Source organism: Homarus americanus, unplaced genomic scaffold (genome assembly GCF_018991925.1).
Source record: "Homarus americanus isolate GMGI-L3 unplaced genomic scaffold, GMGI_Hamer_2.0 scaffold14467, whole genome shotgun sequence".
NCBI classification, from domain to species: domain Eukaryota; kingdom Metazoa; phylum Arthropoda; class Malacostraca; order Decapoda; family Nephropidae; genus Homarus; species Homarus americanus.
In genome coordinates this window covers 7,500,483-7,525,524 of record NW_024733734.1, presented here as the reverse complement: position 1 = coordinate 7,525,524, position 25,042 = coordinate 7,500,483, and the positions used below count along the sequence as shown (strand labels likewise).

Genomic DNA, 25,042 nt, shown 5'->3' with positions numbered 1-25,042 from the left:
CTAGAATTACTTTTGTAATGCTAATTACTCACACTTATGGCTTTCTGAGGTCATTTCTTGGTGCTTGTGTATTATCCTGGATGTACTTAAATAGTTAGGCACATTAAATTTTAGTTCAGAGAAAATTTACTAGCAAAAAATCCTTTAATATTATAGACTTACAATTTTTGGTCATTTTTGGCCAAAAATGGATTTTGTTCAAAAATTTCCCATAGGTATCTGGAATGTGTTGCTTTAAGGATCTATAACCAAAATTTGATATCTTGATTATAACTTGTTCAATGGCTTTTAGAAAATGTTCAAATGATTTTTAGAAAATTTAATTACTTTTGTAGTGCTAATTATTCGTTACTTATGTGGGTTTTGATGGTTATTTCTTGGTGCTGTGTATTATTCTGATGTACTTAAATAGTTAGTACATTAAATTTTAGTTCAGAGAGAGTATTTTTGGCCAAAAATCCTTTGGGGTTATAGATTCTTACAATTTTTGTCATTTTCGGCCAAAAATTGATTTTTGTTCAAAGTTTAAGTAGGTATTCTTGAATGTGCTGCTTGATGATCTGTTAACCAAAATTTTATACTTGATTAGTAATTGTTCAAATGGCTTTTTAGAAATGTTCAAATTATTTTTAGAATATTTTAATTACTTTTGCAATGCTAATTACTCGCCACTTATGGGTTTTTTGAGGTCGTTTTTGTGTCAGTATTATTCTGAATGTTTGAAGAAGAAAATATTAAAATTTTTAGTTCAGAGAGAAATCTGCTTGGCCAAAAAAATCCTTTTTAAGGTTATAGACTTACACTTTTGTCATTTTCGGCCAAAAAATGGATTTTGTTCAAAATTTCAGTAAAGGTACTCCTGAATGTGCTGCTTACGATCTGTTAACCAAAATTCTGATGCTATCTTGATTATAACTTGTTCAAATGGCTTTTAGAAATGTCAAATGATTTTAGAATATTTTTAATTACTTTTGGTAATGCTGCTAATTACTCGCCACTTATGGGTTTTTCGAGGTCATTTCTTATGCTTGTGTATTATCCTGGATGGGCCTTTAAAATAAGAAATATTTAAATTTTAGGTTCAGAGAGGTGTATTTTTGGTCAAAAAATCCTTATATTATAGGACTTACAATTTTTTGTCATTTTTCGGCCGTAAAAATGGATTTTGTTCAAAATTTCAGTATAGGTACCCTTGAATGCTGCTTACGATCTGTTAAACAAAAATTGATATCTTTGATTATAACTTGTTCAAATGGCTTTTAGAAAAATGTTCAAATGATTTTTTAGAATATTTTTAATTACTTTTTGCAATGCTAATTATCAAGCATTTTAGGCTCGAGGTCATTTCTTGGTGCTTGTGTATTATCTTGATGTAATTAAAATAGTTAGGCACATTAATGGATTGAGAGAAAACGCTTGGCCAAAAATCCTTTTTATTATAGATTTATACAATTTTTGTCATTTTCGGCCAAAAAAAAAAACGGATTTTGTTCAAAAATTTCAGAGCAGTACTCCTGATGTTGCTTAAGGATCTGTTAACCAAAATTTTGATATCTTGATTATAATTTGTTCAAATGGCTTTTAGAAAAATGTTCAAATGATTTTAGAATATTTTAATTACTTTTGCAATGCTAATTACTCGCCACTTATGGGTTTATATTTTGGTGCCGTATTATCCCGGATACTTAAAATAAAGAAAGGCTAAATCGGTAGTTCAGAGAGAAACGTATTTTTGGCCAAAAATCCTTTTAAGGCTATAGACTTGCTAATTTTTTGTCATTTTCGGCCAAAAAAATGGATTTGTTCAAAAATTTCAGTATAGGCACTCCTGAATGTGCTGCTTATGATCTGTTAACCAAAATTTGATATCTTGATTATAACTTGTTCAATGGCTTTTAGAAAATGTTCAAATGATTTTTAGAATATTTTAATTACTTTTGCAATGCTAATTACTCACTTATGGGTTTCTGAGGTCATTTTAAAAGCTTGTGTATTATTCTGATGTACCAAATAGTTAGCACATTAAATTTTAGTTCAGAGAGAAAACGTATTTTTGGCCAAAAATCCTTATATTATAGATTCTACAATTTTTGGTCATTTTACCAAAAATAAAAAATGTAAGTCTCTCCACCACCCTCTTACCAACCTCCTCCTCACAGTCGCTCCACCCTCTTACCTCCATCCTCCTCCTCAGTCGCACCACCCTCTTACCTCCATCCTCCTCCTCCACAGTCGCACCACCCCTCTTACCTCCATCCTCCTCCTCACATCCTTCCACCCTCTTCATCCTCCTCCTCACAGTCGCACCACCCCTCTTACCTCCATCCTCCTCCTCACAGTCGCATCACCCTCTTACCTCCAGCCTCCTCCTCACAGTGCATCACCCTCTTACCTCCAGCCTCCTCCTCACAGTCCGCATCACCCCTCTTACCTCCATCCTCCTCCTCACAGTCACACCACCCTCTTACCTCCAGCCTCCTCCTCCCAGTCGCATCACCCTCTTACCTCCAGCCTCCTCCTCACAGTCGCATCACCCTCTTACCTCAGCCTCCTCCTCACAGCTGGCACCACCCTCTACCACCAGCCTCCTCTCCCAGTCGCACCACCCCTCTACCACCAGCCTCCTCCTCACAGTCGCACCACCCCTCTTACCTCCAGCCTCCTCCTCACAGTCGCACCACCCCTCTTACCACCAGCCTCCTCCTCCCAGTCGCATCACCCTCTACCTCCAGCCTCCTCCTCCAGCTGGCACCACCCCTCTTACCACCAGCCTCCCTCCTCACAGTCACCACCCCTCTTACCACCAGCCTCCTCCTCCACAGTCGCCCCACCCTCTTACCTCCAGCCTCCTCCTCACAGTCGCACCACCCCTCTTACCTCCAGCCTCCTCCTCACAGTCGCACCACCCCTCTTACCACCAGCCTCCTCCTCACAGTCGCACCACCCCTCACCTCCATCCTCCTCCTCCCACAGCTGGCACCACCCCTCTTACCTCCAGCCTCCTCACAGTCGCACCACCCCTCTACCTCCAGCCTCCTCCTCACATTCCGCACCACCCCTCTTACCACCAGCCTCCTCCTCACAGCTGGCATCACCCTCTCCATCCTCCTCCCCTCACAGTCCACCACCACCCCTCTTACCTCCATCCTCCTCCTCACAGCTGGCATCACTCCTCTTACCTCCAGCCTCCTCCTCCACAGCTGGCATCACCCCTCTTACCTCAGCCTCCTCTCACAGTTGCACCACCCCTCTTACCTCCATCCTCCTCCTCACAGCTGGCATCACCCCTCTTACCTCCAGCCTCCTCCTCACAGTTGCATCACCCTCTTACCTCCATCCTCCTCCTCACAGCTGGCATCACCCCTCTTACCTCAGTCAGCCTCCTCACCCTGGCATCACCCCCTCTTACCTCCAGCCTCCTCCTCCGGTTCATCACCCTCTTATCAGCCCTCCTCCATCACCCCTCTTACCTCCAGCCTCCTCCTCCACAGTCGCATCACCCCTCTTACCTCCATCCTCCTCCTCACAGCTGGCATCACCCCTCTTACCACCAGCCTCCTCCTCACACTCACATCACCCCTCTTACCACCATCCTCCTCCTCACAGTCCAATCCCCCCTCTTACCTCCATCCTCCTCCCACAGTTGCATCACCCTCTTACCTCCATCCTCCTCCTCACAGCTGGCATCACCCCTCTTACCTCCATCCTCCTCCTCACAGTTGCATCACCCCTCTTACCACCATTCTCCTCCTCACAGTATCACCCCTCTTACCTCCATCCTCCATCCTCCTCCTCACAGCTGGCATCACCCCTCTACCTCCATCCTCCTCCTCACAGCTAGCATCACCCCTCTTACCACCAGCCTCCCCTCCTCACAGTCGCATCACCCCTCTTACCTCCATCCTCCTCCTCACAGTTGCATCACCCCTCTTACCTCCATCCTCCTCCTCACAGCTGGCATCACCTCTTATCATCCTCCTCCCTCCACAGTTGCATCACCCCTCCATCCTCCTCCCCCTCACAGTTGCATCACCCCTCCATCCTCCTCCTCACAGTTGCATCACCCCTCCATCCTCCTCCTCACAGTTGCATCACCCCTCTTACCTCCACCCTCCTCCTCACAGCTGGCATCACCCCTCTTACCTCCATCCTCCTCCTCACAGCTGGCATCACCCCTCTTACCTCCATCCTCCTCCTCACAGTTGCATCACCCCTCTTACCTCCATCCTCCTCCTCACAGTTGCACCACCCCTCTTACCTCCAGCCAGCCTCCTCCCCATCTTACTCCACTCATAGCAACTTTCATCTCAAGTATTCAGTGTATCTTCATTGTATTATTTCTTCAATGTAATGGAGTCTTATACACTAATGCTGTTATCCTGTAGTTAATAGTTAAGTGTTCAGAAATTAAATTAAAATATAATCTTCACAGATCAATGCTATGGCTAACCGAGCTGCCGGCAAGGGGTATGAGAATGAGGCTTATTATGAAAATATCAAGTTTCATTTCTCTGGCATTGAGAACATACATGTGATGAGGGCATCTTTAACCAAGCTGATTGAAAGTAAGTGTATACCTTTTCTCATACCTCCGAGATTATCACAGCCATAGTTGTGTCATCAGTTGCCATCTAGGTGTTTCAATGGATTCTTGGCTCATAATTAATGTTGTTGGTATGTGAATGTTAGTATGAACAATCATCAGGAACTTGTAGACAATAGAAATGAAAGATAAAAATCACAGTACTGTATCTGTTAACTACTATGTGTAATGCAGTAACTCATGTAAAAGCTATGTTATGATTACTGGCACTGTAATTGTTTAGTATGGTATACTCAATGAACTGATGATAACCCTTTGAGCCAATGTGGAGAGTGAGAATTTTGTTTGTATATTTGTATACAGTTAAGGATTTGAGGAAGAGTGAGTGAGTGAATGAATGGATTTGAGTTCTTTCTTGTTGTGAGTGTTCCTTCCTTCTTGTGAGTGTTCCTTCTTTCTGCTTGTGTGTGTTCTCTCCTTGTTGTAAGTGTTTCTTCTTGTGAGTGTTCCCTCTTTGTTGTAAGTGTTCCTTCTTTCTTCTTGTGAGTGTTCCTTCCTTCTCCTTGCGAGTGTTCCTTCCTTATTCTTGTGTGTGTTCCCTCCTTGTTGTGAGAGTGTTCCTTCCTTATTCTTGTGTGTGTTCCCTCCTTGTTGTGAGAGTATTCCTTCCTTCCTTGATGTTACAGCACTCTCCTCTTGCATTCTACATTCCTCTTTTACCATTCTCCCCTGCCATTTCTTTCTTGAGGTTTTCTAGTTCCCTTGATTTACCCCACACATGCAGAGCTTCCATTTTAGACTTGCTTCCTGTCAGATTGACTTGTGCAATTGATGCTTGGGCTGGTTCTGATTGTAACTGAACCAAATCATCTCTTATCAATCAAAAGAAAATATAGATTTAACCCCGAGTAAATCTTGAGCTACTGTACATATGTATTTGATAATTTAGAGTTGCTGTTGTTTGTGCCCTTCATGACCCCTTGTGACTCTAAACCCATTGTAGAGTCTAAATATTTCACAAAATCTGACAGGTGGGAGCAGTAGATTGATACATTAATTCTAGTTAATCTGCATAAAGTATAACTTATTGCATTTGGTTTTTTATCATCCATTGGTATTTGTAACATATCTTTGGGAGACAATAAAAACTATTATCTAAAAATATAATTTTTTTAAATAGACAATACAGTGTTAATACTGTATACTATGAAATACCTGTAGGTGAAAGGAACTGCCTCGTTATATAGCAAATTGGGTCAGTAAGGTACACCCATTGTTATTTTACCATTATTCTAGCACCAACATATAGAACAAAATGTGCAGTACTTCACTCCACCAAATATTTGTCAGGACAACATTGCTCTCAGTTCAAATTGACACAAATCTCAACAGTTATATGTGCCAGCAAATAGTTATATTTGTTTGAGAGAAAAATAGCGACACAAGCAGAACTAGTTTACATTGTCATCCTGAATTTTTGTGCTGCTGGGTATGACTTTTATTTCCTGCTGCACCTCACCTCCCCCCCCCCTCCATGATACACTGCATTTTCCTACAAAGTCCTCTTGTTGTATACTACATAGTTACTGCTTCTTTTTTTCATTCTCTCTAAATCATATTTATCCTTATATCACTCTTCTCCACTCTGATAATGCTTCAATACTTCATTTTTGTCTCAGCATGAAAGGATGTCACTTTGTCCTGTGTCTCCTGGATGCTTCTGGATTCTGTCTGTCTTAGACAAAACTCTTCTAAAAGTACTATAAATTTTCTGCCTTAAATTCTGTTTAAACTGAACTTGGAAGGAATCACCTACTCAAAACCTTCAATAGGGTAACATAATCAAGGATCTAATGTGACCTTTCTGGATTGACCAGAGTGACCTCTGATGATTCTGAATTGAATATTGTACTGCATTGCTATTACATGTTCACTACACCACTAACTCTGTATGATCACTACAACACTAGTACTGTACTACATGTTTATCACAGTACTTGTACAGTACTGTTCTGTCCTACATTTATATGAAAACTCCTGTATATACAGATACTGTATACTAACAGTATATATGTAGGGAGATTAGATGCAGTGATAAGAGTTTCTTATAGCTGTTATTTGCAGAACACTTACAGAGGGTCTGGAGAGTAGAATATCAACATATAGGAAGAACTCTGGAATTAGTTAAACAAATTTCTTAGCTGACGATCTAATATTTTCTACTTTACCTTCAGCCTGCCAGCTTGTGACACCTTCAATGGGTGGGTTTATCAGTGGTGCCGAGTCATCAGGCTGGCTGAAGCATGTGCGTTCAGTATTGGAAACAGCTTCTTTCATCACCAATTCAATAGTGGAAGGCATAAGTGTACTGGTGCACTGTTCTGATGGCTGGGACCGTACAGCTCAGACCTCAGCACTGGCTCAGCTTCTTCTCGACCCTTACTACCGCACCACTGAAGGATTCCAGGTATTTATGTCCCGGGTAAATTGCTTTGGGGGAAATAGTTAAGTTAGTACAGTAATACTATATAGAATGTAAATGATGTGTAATTGTCTTATTATAAGCAATCTTATGTATATAGATCACATTTGCATTTTGGTAGCTTGAATCTAAAATTAACATGTCAAAAATGTTTGGGTGTCTGTCTCACTTGTTAAATCACTGCTTTTGAATCAGACAATTTTCATTGCCAGGTATTTCATTTACTAAAATATTTGATTTAACCGAATTTTATTAAATATGTTGACACAGATTTTTCAAACAGATCTTAATTGAAAAGGAATGGCTAGCATTTGGCCACAAGTTTACTGATCGGTGTGGACACATCCAGGGAGACAGCAAGGAGGTGTCTCCAATCTTCACACAGTTCATTGGTACTGTAACTTCCTCATTACTTATTATAAATAGCTGTGCGGTAATGTAATGGAAATACTTCAGTTAAAAATACTGATTATTTTTATCACTTCGTTCTGATAAACATGGAGTAGACCCTACTCATTAAACCTTAATTTACAGTACATACATACTGTACTCTGTGGCAGAACCTATCAGTACATCTAGCACCTTATATGAACAGTTCATATTAATTAACTTAAACTAATTTGAGTACAGTAAATACATGTTCAATGCAAAATGAGTAAATGTTCTGCATTACTGAAATACATACAGTGTATTCTTTCATTATTTTGCTCTCACATAAATTACTGTACTTGTATGAGCTGTAATTACTGTATTTCCCTAGCATCAACTTATAAAGTGACTAATATTTGCTTATTTCTGTCAAGACTAACTGTACTTATAAGCATAATGCTATCTGTCACACCAACCTACAGTATATGCTGTACTACCTAATGTAGCAGAAGTAATGATACCTGTAATCTGTTTAATTTTCAAACTTATGTATTTGTGTGTTTGCTTCTGTATGCAAATACACATTAATTTACACACAAAATTTTAAATAGTATTAAAAGACCTTGATTTTAATTACAGTATCTGTATCTTGTAACCTTTCAGACTGTGTTTGGCAACTACAGCAAATTTTACCATCAGCTTTTGAGTTTAATGAGAGATATCTTCTTGTTCTCCACGACCATGTGTATTCCTCACAGTTTGGAACATTTATTGGCAACTGCCAGAAAGACAGAGTTGATTTAAGGTAAAGTACAGTGATTTCTTTTTGTGAAATAATGCCCTTTTTTCACTTTTGATAAATTTACAATACAGTGCAGTACATAATTTTTATTAACTTTTTTCTCATGATTATACGTACTGAATAAATTATGTTAAACATATGTCACCTGTGCACTCGGATGAACTTGAAATTTTTTTCACAGATTATCAGATAAAACATACTCACTGTGGGGGTATTTGAGGTCTCGTGAGAGTGAATACAAGAATCCACTGTATCGAAGAGACTCAACTGCAGACGTGTTGCGGCTTAACCTCTGCCCTCAGAGTGTGAGGTAGGTAGAACTCCAAAGGAATATTCTTAAAAGTATATTCTTAAAAGATTATAAGGTGGTAGATAGAAGATAGAGGAGAAAGTTACATGAATATTGAAGCTAAAAGTGTGGTTAGGAAAGTGATATTTGAAATGTATTTGAGGGCTTGGTTTAAGACTTGCCACATGATTCTTAACCCATTCTTGGTTCATCCTTTGTGTAAATGAGCTGCCTAAGTGATGTCTGACAGTTAAATTCTGTCATATGAAAAATTATGAACTGACAGTCTAGGCCTATGTTTAGGACCCTAGTGCCTAGCAGAATATACAGTACAGTAGTTGTTATTTTTTCAGATATGGAAGAGTTTGTCCACTTACATTTCCAATGTCAAGAGAGTGTTGATAGCTGTACATTCTAATTTAAAATGTGTAAATATTATATAGGTAGACTTATAATGGACAAGGTATGTTCCTGAGGAGGGTCTTTCAAGTGTTTAATCCATTAAAAGAGATCATTATAACATGGCACCCATAGAGATGCATTCCTGTCATTTTCAATTCTTAACCTATAAATGCTACAGGACACTACTGTACATCTTCCTTGGGTAATGATAATGGCTCTGTGTGTGTTGGTTTGTCTTTTTGTAGATGAAATTATGGCATTTTTAATATGGATAATATTGAAACTAAATTTAATCATCACTCTGCAGATAAATTTGTGAGAGTATTATTTTAATGGTGGAGGAAGTGAAGCCAAGGAACTGACCTCAGTCTGCCTCAATCCTCCATATCTTGTGCATTTTCAAATCAGTACAATGACTTTCTTGGTCATCTGGCTACTGTACCAACATTCACTTGCTGACCTTTCTCCAGACATTATGGGTTTAAAATTTCTCTTAATACATGTATTAGATTTCAAACAAAGGAGAGAGCGCAGAGATAAAACTGTACATGTTGGTTAGATGAGTGCTGATTGGCCAAGAGGTGTGAACAAATGTGGCTGTGGAAATGTATGTTGGTTCATTTACAATTGATAAAATTTTCTTCAATCACACTTATTTTTAATGGTACTATACTATTATATTTATTTATTCCTGAAAAACCTGTGATGTTTGGTGAGGTCACACTGGATAACACCCTTCTCACGTGTGTCTAGGCCAAGCAAGGCTTGAACCCTTGACATATTGGTTTTGTGCTTTAAAATTAAAGGAGGGGTTACATAATTTACATTTTACTGTTCATTTGTGGGAGAAAATCATAGAAGCTGATTACATAAAGCTTCTACCACATAAAAGAATATTCACCTGGAATTTTTTTTTTTTTGAGAAAATACACACAGGAGTTTGTTTCATAAAAAAAATATATAAAACAGAAAACAGACAAAGAAAGTTACTGAATTATTTTAGACTACATTTGGGAGGGGAATTATTTACAGTCGTCATTAATTTAAAAACAAAAAGACTATACAGTAGTATAAGTCTAAGAATTACTACAGTTCTATGATAATTGCCTGAGAATGAAGGCAGACAGAATTAAGTTTGTTTCCACTGCTTAGATTTTGAAAGTTAGAGAAAAAAGAGATAAATTATTTATATTATAGTACATACAGCATTGTTATTCTGTTCTGTAATGGTTGGTGATCTTATCATTATGTGCAGGTTTTGGCGTGGGATGTACAATCGATTTGAAAATGGAATTCACCCACGAGAACCACTGGGAGACGTGTTGGCTGCCACCACAGAGCACACACAAGCACTCACTGACCAAGCTGACTACCTCACAAAGGTGAGTAACTTTTTGTCTATCATCAATATCTTCATCATCACCATTTTCCATGCCATTTTTACCTGATAACAGCTCTCCAGGCTGTATTGTCTCATGCAACTTCTCTCCTGCCTTCCATGCGAGTGGGAAATAGTCATTATATGTCAGACTTTCAAGTGTCCTTTTAGCTGGCAGGGCAACTCCCTGAGGCAATCAAACATTACCTAATCTGGCTCAACCATGAAATCATCAGGTTCCCCAAAGGCTGCTCCCATAGCTTTTCCAATACAGTCAACAAAGTCTGTTTACCTACAAGCCATACTTAAATATAATACGATGATTTCTGTTCATGGTTTGGATCATCACATATGCAGCTTTGACAAATGAATTTGTAACTGGAGGTGCAACATGTGTACTGTATTACCTTTCAAATATATTTCAGTACATAATACAGGATTTTGATTCGTAATAAAGTTTATTTGTGCTTCTGGTCTTCTGCTGCTTAGTTTTGTGTCCTGAAGTAGCTATCACAACTGCTAAGGGTAGAAGTTGCTCAGTACAGTAAGTAATTACAATATATCTACTGGTACTGTACTGCATAGTTAGGGAGATGTGAAATGAAATACTGAAATATTTAAATTTAGTTAATAAAAGAGGTGTTTAAAGAGAGTACAGAATCTGCAGCTTCTTTGAATAAAGATGCAAAAGGGGACTTTATGAATAAAGTGAAGAGTCTGGTGACTTGGGATCTTTCCTTCCTCCCTTGATGGGTTCCCTTATAAGCAGGACAATGTGAGATTTATGGTCTGGGGTTCAGTTTAAGCTATATAGTTCAAGGTTTTGTTCTGGTTTAACTGCTTTAAAAGCAATCACTAGATCAAGCTCAGAATTTATGTTGTAATCCTGGATCTCAGGTTTTACTCTGATATCAAATGGACAGCATCTCTGCCTCAGAATGCAGATGACCTACTAAGCAAAGCAAACCTTGCCTGTGGGTTTTTGGTGAGTTTATCTTACAAGTCGTTTTACTATATTCTCCCTCAACCATAAAATAAAATTTTATAATTCAATCCTTATTTTACAGCAGTATGAAGAAAAGAAAAATGTAATGAGCATGTTGACTTTAATTGCATTCTTTCTTATAGCGCATCACATGGCTCAAGAATGAACTAGAGCGAAGAGGACGAAACACCCCAAAGAAAGGTGCTGATAGTCAGTGTGACAACCGTATCCTTGATGATGCCCTGCAGGTTAGTTTCTTTTGTTATTATATTCAGATTAATGAGGAAAGCAGAGTCATAGAAGGCGGTGTGCATAAAGAATTTAATGGGATTAATAATTTACTAAATCACAGGCGATACAAGAATTTTTGTTTTGTTTTTATAGTTCATGGAAAAAGTAAAAGAATATAGGTTGAAAGAGTGTGGAGAGTTTATGATAGGGTGTACTTTAGCATAAGAGGAAGTTTATGTAGTGATGATACTGCAGGAAGAGAAAAGAAAATATTAGTACTGTACAGTATTTAATATTTTTATTTCCACCAATTATCAGCTTACTAGCTGTTCAGGTGACCAATCTGTTCTTTATTTCAACTCTCGTGTGTTTTATGATGGCTATAAAATTTAGAGAATATTTTATGAAATGTCCGTCATATCCCCCAAAATATTGGTGCTTGGTGAAAAAGCTGAATAATAAGTTTCTTCAACTAGTGAAGTAGAAGTAGCTCAGTAGTACTCACTCTTGGTCTAGTGACAAGTTTTATCTCTCCCTTTAAGCCTATACAGTATATTTTAAGAACAGCTTCATACTGTCAATTTCTTAACTTAATTCAAAATGAAAAGTACAGGTATTGCAGATGGCAAATGTACAGTTATCATGTTAGTTACAACTCATAAGTCAGCTCACTTAGTAACCTGGAATAGTCTCAAAATTCTCACTATTTCCGGAGATACAATATATTTTAATTCTCGGTACTTTATATTAACATTCTCTAGTGTTTTTCAACTTCTGTATAATACAGTACACACACACACACACACACACACACACACACACACACACACACACACATATACACATGCAACAGCTGTCACTTTTTACCCAGTTTTATTGTTTGTGCATTGAAGTGAAATAAAAGAAGAAAAAAAAAATTTGCCTAAACATTCTGCATAATTCTTCATACTCTAAAAATGTATTAACTGTGTACTGGATGCTGTAAGTTGTGGAGATGAATGAGGGTATCAGATTGCTTAATAAAAATGATGCATGGAATGCTCTGCTTGACTAGAGCAAAAGGTGACATGAAATAAATAGACAGTAATTTCAGAGTACCTTTTTCCTCCTATCCTTATATTATTTTCTTAAAATAACCTCTCCTTACAGTGTTGAAATCTTGTACATGCAATACACCTCGCTTTTGGTGTATATGTAGTACAGTAGTATGTTAGATAGGTGAAATTAATGTTCTGTTCTAGTTGACACGTAAAACACAATTACTGTATCTACTTTTAAACACTTAGCACTTTTGTAAAAGTTTTAAGATTCACACAAATGTAAGTCAATATAGTTAATAGACCAGATAGTCTTTGTAGCACCTATGAATCCTACTGCAGGAAAGGTTTGAATTGTTATTTTCCTCTTCCAAGGATTTGGCTGTGTTGACACTTCTGCATCACACAATACTGCTCTATACATTTTTAACCTCCACATTGTCCTTCTGACATTTTTGTGTTCTGTTTCATTATCTTGTTACCATTTCATACCTCTATATGAACCTCTTGTCAATACCTTTTCTATTTACACATTGTTACAAATGAACAAGTTAGTGGTGACTACTTCACTTATTTATTAGCCAGCCATCATAGAAAACTTCACGAAAGTGAAGTATTGGTACTCCTGGACACATAAGGTTGGGTGTTTAAGGGTTGATAAAGGTCTCTTTATGTTACAGTCAGATTGAAAATAAATTTGTTATACTATATATTGTGCACTCATCATGTCTCTGTTATGTCTTACAACATTTTATTTTAAAATTACTGTATATATGATTAACAGGTAGCAATATAGGTATGTATGAGGAGTGAACCATCAGTAGGATCTGTCAGAACAAAAAATACTTTCCTGTTATTATTTTACCACCTTTTACAGGAATTAAATCTTTTACACAGGGTGGCACAGAAAAGTTTCCAAGTACATTAATTTCCAGTGATCTTAATAACTTTATTTTTGAAGACTCGGTCGTTGGTTCAACAGTTTTCCAAGAGTTTGCATCTTGGTTTAGTTTTCAGATTAGTGAAGTCACTAATATTGTGTTTGTGTGGGGATAATATAATGTATGAAAAAAGTGGGAGTTAACCTCAGGAGGTACCAAGATAGTGAAAAGTAAAAGATAAGCAGTAGAGTAGAAATATCTGAAGAATAACAGAGACTTGGGGTATGAGTGTAAGTCTACTGAATGCTGATCCACAAAAAATTTAGCCAATGAAAAGAACTTCAAGTAGAAAGCAAGAGTACAATGCAGTACTGTCTTTATTCCCTCCACTGTAGTGGTTCCCCAGATAACTTAAGCCAACTGGTCTACTTAAGAGCTTAAAAAGAAAAACGACTAGTCATGAATATACCCTTGCTTTTAATAATAAAGGTTAAATAGAGTTTAATCGGTACTTTTAGATTACTGTAATGTCTTAACAGAATGGTGAGGAGAAAATAGAAACTATAGGAGTGCTGGGCATGCGAGAAGTAGAAGAATCCTTGGTGTCTGTAGGTGCTCTGACAGTCACCAGCTCTGCAGGATCTGATGTTTCGTCAGATAAGATTGTCCCTGACTCCAACTTCATCAACCCCTCACAGTTCATACAGAGTGGCAAAAAGTTTATGGTAGGTGGATAAAAACTAAGGTAAACTATTTTATAAAAGTGTTGTAAGTTCGTAAACTGTATGGCTTGCCACAGTTTCCCTTATGAGAAAGTTTTAGTTTGAGGCTTAAGATTTATGTAGGCAGCATAACCATTACCTGTACAGTCAGTGAACGTAGTGACAGTCGGTACCTCCACCATCCATATGGGAACTCTTTAGTCTCATTCTGAATATCCGGTAGTCATTTAATTGGTCTCTACTTTGTTCAGTTATTATTCTGCATTGCCCTCTCCACTCCTTAACAGTTAAATCAACTACAGTACAGTATACAGTTCTAGGAGCCATGCTGCACTTTTCCACATTTTATATTACCTTTATTGCTTTTCTCTGGTAATTTCTAATACAGTACAATAGCATCTCTGTAATCTGAATTGCTGGAAACTGAAGGTGTTTCAGATTGTTGAGATCCACAAATATGTATTCTGTCCAGAAAAATATTATAAACTACCTGTTAAAGCTAGACAGTAATCTTGAAAAATCTGTATTTACGAGTACATTTTGGTGAACAGTGCAGTCCAGTTCAGTACTACTTTAATATTTATTCTTATTATAATGGAAATAGACATCAATGAAGCATAAAAGAACCAATATTTCTGTGAGTACTGTACCAGTACATGGTACAGTAATTACCTGTAAATATCCACACTTACCATGAGGGATGCACGGGAACCATAACATCAAGTTCCGGCTGGAACCAGAACTTACCGGAACTTTCAAAATGTTCCGGCCAGAATCAGAACTTAGGGTGTTATACTCTAGTTTTTGTTTTGTTTTTTCCTCCAAGTTCTTTCAAGTGCATGACGTTCAGAAATCCTAGTATTGTATGATATTTTTGGTCAATGTTAATTTTTTTTATTCATTTGTCAACCTAATACTACAAATATGAAGGTTTATGTTATTTATTGTTTACTTAGTGCAGTGGTTTCAAAACAAAGGGCTACAGTGTTGTTCAATGGTGAATTACCACAAGCTTTATAGATAACATGTAATCTTGTATTAATGATCCATTCACTGCATTTCATAAATTATATTAAGTTTGAAATTTTAGTTCACTTTATATATAAGTACTGTACACATAGAACAGATGGTTTGTAAAGAACTTTAAATAACTGCAACTGGTTCTGTGGTGTGCCCTGAGTCCTTGACATCATGTTTGTGTTTGGACACAAGGCCATCACAATGATTTATTTATTTATTATTATTATTTTTTTTGTGATATCATATTTGCCACCTATCAGCTTACTAGCCATTTTGGCAGTCTATCCAGTGTTAGTACAGGAGGAAACCGGGGACCTGGTAACCTGTGGTGTTTGGTAGTGAAGGTCACACTGGATAACACCCTTCTCACGTGTGTCCGGGCCGAGGCTCAAACCCTTGACATGTTGATGTATCACCAACTGTATCCAGTATCTGTCTGGTTTCACGCTGTCGGCTCAGCCAGTTGCGTCACACTCAGCACTGTATCTTGTACTGTACATGACATGTACGTACAGTACATTAAATATGATTTAAGGTGTAATAAATTTTTTGCTACACATACACCTGTAAAGTACATCAATATTCATTAACCATTCAGGATTTTTTTATGCTGCATAATCCATTAGAAATAAGAAGCATTTTAATTTACAAAACAGTAACCAGTACCACTATAAAAAGTTCCGGTTCCGGCTGGTTATTTTACCGTAGTTCTGGCAGGAACCAGAACTTCATAAAAATCGAGGTTCCAGCCAGAACTAAGTTCCGGTGCATCCCTACTTATCATTATAAAACTAAACATTAATGTTCCATATTTATGTAAGTTTATAGAAATGTTTTCACCTATCAATATAGAAAATAATACAATATGAAGGTTTTACTCATCTCTAAATTATCAGTAATAAATATTCACAAGTACCATTTAGAAACAAAGCTTCAGTGTTCCATACATCAATAAGGGACATGGAGCCCAACCTCTTTATTTCTATGAGCAGGCAACTCATAAACATTGCTGATGTCCTTCACCAGACAACTACCTGTACAAATATATTACAGCACCTTTTACTGTTATTAATAAATACATCTATGAATTATTGATATTAATGTATAATGACACCATAATTGTGCTTGATTATTAAAATTAAGAGGATAAATATTACTGAATATCAAAATATGAATGTAGAACAAAAATACTGTATTGTAATGTACTGTCAGTAAACGTGTAGTTGCAAGTGATACGCTATAAGTACAATATTTTACTTTACTTTATTATATATCCTTTTTGCCTCTGATCGGCTCGTTAACTGCTTGGGCTGTTGGCAAGTACTGGGCTTGTACTGGCTCAAGAATGTATCTGTAATTGCGCTATTGTTGATCAAGTGTGGTCTTGAATGAGCTCACATTTGTCGCCAGGGACTCAAGAAGGTTGGCTGGACTTGGGGTCCTACCAGAAAAGGAATTTCAGATTCAGTCCTCCATTTAGCAATTACTGTATCTGAGAAAATTTTTTATATATTCCTCAAAGGTAGAAATTATTATTATTTTCTTATTACTATAAAATAAACAGTTAATCTTATCAGTATTTAGAGACTCAAAACATATAATGGGCAAATATGTAGTTTTAACCTCCTTCACCTTTCATATATTCCATCTTATTTTTATTATTAGATATCTTTTTTCCAGTCAAATCTGCTAACCTCTGACTTGCACTTCATCTGTATTGTTCTATTCGCAGTCCAACATTTGTATATCCTTAATAATAACTTAAGTGTTCACAGAGTAATGCTTCAGCCTCTCCCAGCCTCATTTGAATTAACTGCTGTATTAAGCATCTGGTACTGTAGCATATAGCATGTCTCATGGTGATGATGTGTCAAGTTTTAGTGTGTTGATGCTCTCTACTTGTTTGTAGTATTGTATTGTATTGTCTCCTAACCAACTTTATATTACACCCCTCCCTTCTTTCTGATGTATAGTACCTCCAGTATCATGTTTGTTTCCTGCAGTCCCAGTAGAAGGAGATAGGAATGACCATCTATGCCCTGGGGGAGGAAGTTGTGATATCAGTAACTCTTAACCAGATTTTGTATGCAGATATACTGTACTGTATTATAACAAGATGATGGAAAAAAATAAATTACTGTATTAGTATTTTCAGTCATCACTGTCAAGAGTTACAGTCATTCAGACTTTTGCTTGGTGTGGTGGTGGACCTATCCATCTCGGTGACAACCTCTTACTCTCTTGTCATTGCATGAAAAATGAGAATTACTTTGCATGTGACTTTTTTATTTTCAATTCAACCTGTTTTTTTTTTCAGGGCTATTTGACATCATATCAAGCTGACCGTTCAGTCTTCCCAGAACTGTCATCTGTGGCACTTGATTGGAAGACTTTCAGAAATGTGCGAGAATGCTCATGTTCAACTCCATTTGACCATTTCAGTCGGAAGGTAGGTACTTCTACTGAAAACCACAAACACCTTGAGTTCAACAGTATGCCTTGTGCAAAATTCAAATGTACATTATAAATATTCTGTAGCTAATAGTAAAGAATGTCAACGGATTTTTTTTTTTTATTATTTATTAAAATGGTGCAATTTAAGCTAATGTCTGGAAAGGGCCCTAGACATGATAAGAGGATACAATGCAGGATTATGGTTATTAACTTTCAAAATTAACTACTGTATAGCTTTCATCTAGCACTAGCGGTAGTGGTTTTATCCACAATGGTAAAGGTGGAAAACACGGTTAGCGGTAGAAAAACTTATGGAATTGAACCAAAATTTGTGGAGATACTAAACACGAGAAAGGAAACGACAATGCACAAAACCTAACAGAACGTGACCTAACCAACCAAACCTACCTAAGCTTACCAATGAAAGCAAATTTCTTGAAATATCATTGTGTAATTTTATGTTTATCGATTATTGCACTGAAACACATACATTATTCTTTATTGTCTGCTCCACTTTTACCCTTGCTGTAATTTTTAAGAAGTGTGTTCACACTACAGACGTACTTTTGTCATTAGAAATGCAGTGAACTTGTTAGAACCAAACCAAAACAATAATAAGATGGATGCTTTTGAAGACTTTGATGGTGAACTGTTAGCTTTTACAACTCTTGCTTTGTATTGTGTAAAGTATAAACGTGAGAAGAAACGCTTATGGACTTGCTCCAGGCTGGTGAGAGGGAAGAAAGCTTGTTCCTGATTTGCAAAAACAGACTAACTAACAGGAATGTCCCTAATTAAAACTAGTTTTTATATTTTGCGTATAAATTTCCAACCTGTGTATAAAATTTATAGTTCCATGTGATTGTTTTGTATTTTAATTGTGGAAATAAAAAGGTAAATGCCAGTACGGTATGTGGACAAGGAGAAGGATGTAAACAACTTATTCAAATTAGCCGTTGTAGAACATTTTATATCTTTTTACTAATTTTGTCTGTACAGTATTGTATACAGTATATTCTAACTAGCTGGATGATAACTGTTCATCACACCAATTCTTTATGTCTGTACTGTACACAAGATTTTTTAGAACCATAATCCTTTTATTAATTTGTAGATATGTCGGCACAGTTTTTTCAGTTTCATGATCGAGTATTGTACATCTGCTAGTACAGTGTTGGGCTTCAGCTCCATCCCCAACAGACTGGCCTTTTTTCTTCTTTTCTCATATTGTTTAATTATTTGTGTACAGTATTTCGTTTTAGTGTATTATATGATTATTGTTTGAATGTTATGAAATACCTGAAGTGGTAGAAATGGGTCTGGGGCTGTTCAGAGTAAGTTGTGGAACACATACCATTTTCTTAATTTAAATAATTTTTCATTTTATGAAATTTCTACTCATGCAGATTGTGAGGTTAGGAATGTCTGATAATAGCCAAATTATGACAAATTACAAATTACAGACTTGAAAAGTACAGTACAGGGGGTATTATACTTAGGATGAATAAAGATAAATTATTCAAAATATTAGTGGTTTACAGTTTGCCTTCATTTCTAGCTTTCGGATAGACTAGACTAATCATGTTTATTGTAATTCATAATGATTTTGTAAAAATGTTCATTTATGTGTTTAATTTTTACAGCACCACTGCTGGCGATGTGGAGAAGTATTTTGCACTCGTTGTATAGACAAGAAAGCAGCACTTCCAGGCCATCTTAGTCAGCAGCCTGTACCTGTGTGTCGACCATGCTACAAGGATGTCACACGTTCTATTTCTGTAGATACTCCGTAGTTTGCAATGTATGTACTGTTTGTGGGATGAAAAATCATCTGATTTATACTTTGATGTAAGTTAACTTGTTATCCATTAAATATTTTGTAATGTAGGAATGGGTGGGTTGTTCTGGGGACTTGTAAATTGTTGGACTACACATATGGAGTCATCTGTAGTATGCCTACTTAATTCTAAGCCAGTGGTTCCAGCAAGGTAGTATATATGGGCTGTAAGCTGACACATTGTGTGCACCCAATTGTAACTTGAGAACATGGAATACTACTTCAGCTGGAATAATAAATTCAGCACAATATTAAATCACCATTATGAAGATTTTATATCTATTTAAAGTGAGATATAGTCCTACTCTGAGGAGGTGGGAAGGTTAGGTTCTTTTGAGCCATCTCCATGCAAGTGCTCAAGGCCTAGCAGCACCATATAAGTCTTTAAAAATTTATAGCAAGTACTGTACACACCTGATGTATTAAACAAATCGTTTGAGAAGCACAGTTTGAGCTTGATACTCGTTGATAGTGTTGCACTATTTGCCCATGGTTGTGGATGTACAGTGACTTAGAAGTTAGACGGAGTTTTATCCAAATACTTCTGATGCCAGGTGCTCAACACAGATCACATATATTGTATTGTGAAGGAAAAGTTTTGTTTTGTCCAAGTAATCTTTGCTCACAAGATGGTAAAATGTCCAACTCTATACAGTCAGAAATCATTACTACTTAAATAATGAGTAATGGAAAATGTTGATCATTCTATGTCTGTTAATGAAGTTCAGATGTAGAAACATTTATATGTCTGTTTCAATAATTCAAAAGCTATTTTGAGTTTTTAAGAGTATGCAATACCGATTTTACAGTGTTCAGCACTTGTCAGTGTAAACTTACTCTGTAAAGACATGCTACTGTCAGGAATATAATAATATCATTTAGATTGAATTTTTTTATTTTATTATGTTACTATAAATGAAAGTTCACCAAAATTAGAATTTGTAGAAGACAGAGGCATATTGCTGTCCTAAGTGTGGCAAATTATGTGTAGGTTAAATTAAGGTAAACCACTTAATTGGATGAGAATGTGTGTTTCTGGTATTAATATGGAAACATGTTCATAGTAAACACTGTAACAGAACTGATGTTACCTTCTATACAGTCTCCCATTAAGTTCTAAAATATTGTAATGAAATCCTTGTATAATTCTACTCTGTAATGAAAGAAGAAACCAAATATTCCAGATATAGTAACAAAGATACTATAATGATAGGAACATGTCATGTGGTAGAACATAGAACACGACTAAAGTTGATGATTGATGACCTTTTGTGGCATGAATGTACATTTCAATATGATTTTCCTTACATAGATAATAGTAAATAGTACACACAGTACATAAGTAATTTGTTGATGCTGCAACTTGTGGCTTCCCCTGTGATAGTGTGCATTGTGATAAAAAATACTGGTGAATTTGTGGTGTGAATTTAGACATGATGACAAATATTATAGATTTAGCCATAAGCCCTGTCATTTATAAGAACTCTGGCTTCTACTAAGTCTATGTTATGCCCATCCAGTGTTTATAGTTTGATAGATTATGCAGCTCTGAAAACTCCATTTGTTTAGAAGCATAATTATAAAGAATGGGTTTCTATTATCATAATGCAGTGTAACTTCAGTTATTTGATTATATATAGAATATTATTTTTGTCATTCTATAAACTCTGCTTCATGCTTACCACATTTCTGTACAGAGATGTTTTTAAATGCAAAGAAAAGACAAAAATTTGCTCAGGGTTCTTTTTGTAGAACATCAGATTTAGCTAATATTTATCAGTCCGAAAATTTATTTGAGATCATCATAAATGTTGTGAGAAATGCTAATTGGCTTGAGTATGGACTGAAGGTACATCACTGATTTCAAATACTGTACCTACAAAGTAGATAGATACCCTTGCCAGTAGGACTAGCCACTGGAGGACATATGGTTAGGTTAGATTCCAGATGATGAAATTGTGAATGATAAAAATTCGATTACTTGACATACTCTTTGAAATGTAAGTGTACTTTATGTAGAAAAAATACTAGAAAATACCAATTTAAAAATTTAGCACGTGTGAGGGGTTGCAGGTTTCCATAATGTAGATGAAGTTACTGTTTAAAAACAAGAAATTTTGTGAGACATGCAGCCTCAACTTAAGGATGCTGCTGAATACAAATGTTTTTAAAAATGTAGAGTAGTGATATAGATATAATATAGGTATTTTTAAGTATATGCTTTAACTCTTGGGGATAATCATGAGGCCTAAGGAAAGGGCATACATCGGAAAAGAAAAAAAAAATATCAGGTAGCATTTACTATAATTTTTCATGGAATAAGCTGAATGTTTAGGGTAGAACTATATGCAGTTTGGTTAATACATAGCCATTACATCTTCCTATAATTGTACCATTATAAATTCAGTCCATTATCACCCTATAGGGATGTATGCCTTTCCCCTTTTGATTCACAAACATACATGCAGCATTGCACCATTTTTTCAGATTTATGAGTATTATTTCATACCTTACACTGACTTAAACATCTTAAATCTATCAATGTTTAGAAATAAAAGAAATTAAAGATTAATATTTCTTAGAAACTGAACTGTATAATCTCTCCTCCACTAAGCTTCACAGGTCTCATCAATAATTGAATCCTTCCTTGGTGCTTAGTTTATTTTCATAATCAATTTTTCATGTTAAATTTTGTGTACAACTTTAAAGTCACAAATCAAATGCATCCTACTCTTAAGAGGCCTGAACCTAACATAATTGTTATGATTGGGACCTATTCAGTCAGGCACCCCGTAGATACATCCCAGTTTCCTGTCTTCAATACTATACTAATATTGAAACTATATAAAAGTTAATTAGTTCTCATGGCTGAAATATGTAATTAAGTAGTCACAGTGCAGTTCGGTTTCATATAAGGCATCAAGTATTTTCCTAAATCTACATTCGGGCACATATGTGTGAATGATGTAAATTATATTATACAGTATACCGTATTTCAGACACTAGGTCGCAAGTCATAAGTTTGCCCTAATACTTTGAAAAAAGTGTGTGTGTGTGTGTCACATTTTAGAAGACTCAACACCAGTGTTTCCATAATTTTTTTTTCCAAGAAACCACTCTAAATGCAGACTTGACAGCAATATTGCAGCCATATGTGCAAATTAACCTCCAATTTTCCTACCTGTTTATCCTCTAATCAGCATCACAATCATTCTCTGTATGTTTTATAAGCTCACATTATGGAGCATATCATGATAAGACATTATCCATTTGCCAGCCGGCTAAATTTTGTTTTAGTTTTGGGGGGAGCTCGGCCTCAGAGACAGTAAGATTTCTGCTTTATTCATCAGTACTCTTGTTGTAGGTTGTATTGAAACCTTTCACAGACAAACAAAGGCTCTGACTTGTTACAAGAACTAAATGAACCCATAAATGAGCATCACATTAAAGATTGGTGATGATTTAAACCTTTTTGGCAAAGCACCATCATATTAGTGAGGTACAGTGTAGTGTGTTTTATTTTTGGATGATTAGTATTACCCTAAAAGTAAGCTTATTTTCTACTACAGGTAAAGAGAAAATCTTAAAGCTTGAGAATTTCGTGTGTTTTCAAAGTTACAAATTTTGAAATAAAACATATTTAGTGAATAAATTATTGAGTTACAGTTTTACAAAAAACAATTATACTGCAGTTGTGTTGAGTTTTTTGTTTTTATTTATTACATGGTGGTGGTGTATTGTTAAACTACTATTGTGACATTCCTGTATGAGAGTAAATGTATAGGCCTAATGTCAAGGAAAATACTGTCCAGTATATGTTTGAAGTGATGTTCCTAGGTTATGATAATTTATTAATGCAGTTATAAGTTGTTTTGACATGTATGAATGCAGGGGCAGATTCAGAAATATCAAAGGGGGGTCCAAAAATTTGTGGGTGGCGGAACATGGGCATTTTGAGGCCATGTGCATTTGATAGTAGGAGATATTCTGAGGTCAATAGTAATTACTGTACTTATTACTGTACCAAAATGTCTGAGTACAATACTGTACTGCATTAAAGAAAAAGTATTGGAATTAACTGATGAAAAGGGGGGGGGGGCGTGTCTGGACCCCCTGGATCTGCCCCTGACCTGGTACAAGTAGACACCAAATATCATGTATAAAATTAGGCCAACTTTTTTAGTGCAACGTATATTATACAGTAGAATCCCAGGTGTCCCAACAACCGGTAGATTCAACTAACCAGCACTAAAATTAAATAATAATACTGTAATAAATATCCCTCTAAAATCACCAAGTATCATATGTTTGAGTACCGCACGCAACGGGGATGAGCTGCCACATTTATTGCTATGATAAACAATAAAATTGATGCATAGCATATCATAAAATAAAATAGCAAGTATTTTTTATACAAAAAATAGCTCCTCCTTTACTCAAAATATCCTCTGGGTAACATGACCCAGTTCAGCCAACAAATCAATCAGCTGACTCACAGAAGTGCAGCTTCCGCTCTGCACTGTTTTTCTGCCATGTCACATCAGGAGAGAGTATGGCCACACAGTTAAAGCCCACCACCTCCACACATGATTACTTCCCACACATACACATCCATGCTCTTCATTTTTCTTTTTTCTAGTTTTATGAAATATTTTTATTTATTTATAAGCCACTTCGTTTATATAGAGTGGAGTAAGTGTTAAAGAAGTCTATTTCTGAGAGAGCGAATTTGTGAGGTCAGCCAAAAGCACTGTGCACTGTTGGATTTATTGGGGGATCTTACAAGCAAGTCTCAACTAACCAGAAGAACTTCTATCCAGCACTTCTCAATCCCCGTAGGTGCTGGATAACTGGGATTCTACTGCACTATGATTGTTGTGTGATGGTAAATTATAATAAGAACTAGATTAAGTAACACTATTTTGAGTGCTCTCTGGTATGATTTGTATATAAGGTGAATATTTATGTGTTTTAGAGTTTAAATTTTAAATCACTTACCCAAACTGTCATTAATTATGTAAAAAAGAGAATGGTGATGTGCATTTCAGGTTATACATTTATAACATATAAGGTTTGAACTATTAATGAGATGTCACTCATTGTGGTATTATACTGATGATATGTATGAACTTGTATCAACATACAGTACCTCATCAAATTCGTTACACCTTCTTAGTAGTTTGTTGTAAACAGTCATATCAAACACTTAAGTTACCAATTTCTCCTGCACTCAGGTTCATTGATGCAATTGCAGGTGTCGATATATATATACAAGATATATATACAACACTACATATATTCTCCTAATCTGTTAATACAGCATATGTTTCTTTTGTTACTAGTGTTTCTCTACAGTGTCTGAATGCAGAAAGAAAATAACACATTTCCACTTCCTAAATTTTACTTGCATTACAGTTTATTCAGATATCCTTTCCATTTATTTAATCAAAATCCCACTGTGCACCTTGCGAGCTCTTCTAACCAAGCTTAGGCTCCAGGAAAAGTCACCTAAACCTTGTCTCCTTGAGGCAAACACGCTTGTATCACTTAGTTCTTGCTTCACCTTCTCATTAACCACATCTTCCAGCAGCACATGTACAGTATTCCCTC

The 25,042-nt window shown here is 36.3% G+C and overlaps 1 protein-coding gene across 1 annotated transcript in view; it reads left to right on the top strand.

The window, feature by feature from the left end:
- LOC121869971 (myotubularin-related protein 6-like) overlaps positions 1 to 21,920 on the top strand; it is a gene marked incomplete in the record, with an annotated part of 49,531 nt that extends 27,611 nt beyond the window's left edge. The window contains 10 exon segments of the mRNA XM_042371592.1: positions 4,433 to 4,565; positions 6,778 to 7,010; positions 7,309 to 7,417; positions 8,058 to 8,199; positions 8,378 to 8,506; positions 10,143 to 10,269; positions 11,394 to 11,498; positions 13,939 to 14,124; positions 17,459 to 17,590; positions 19,239 to 21,920. Of these exon segments, the coding sequence (XP_042227526.1) occupies positions 4,433 to 4,565; positions 6,778 to 7,010; positions 7,309 to 7,417; positions 8,058 to 8,199; positions 8,378 to 8,506; positions 10,143 to 10,269; positions 11,394 to 11,498; positions 13,939 to 14,124; positions 17,459 to 17,590; positions 19,239 to 19,388 (1,446 nt within the window).
- Positions 21,921 to 25,042: the final 3,122 nt, after the last annotated feature.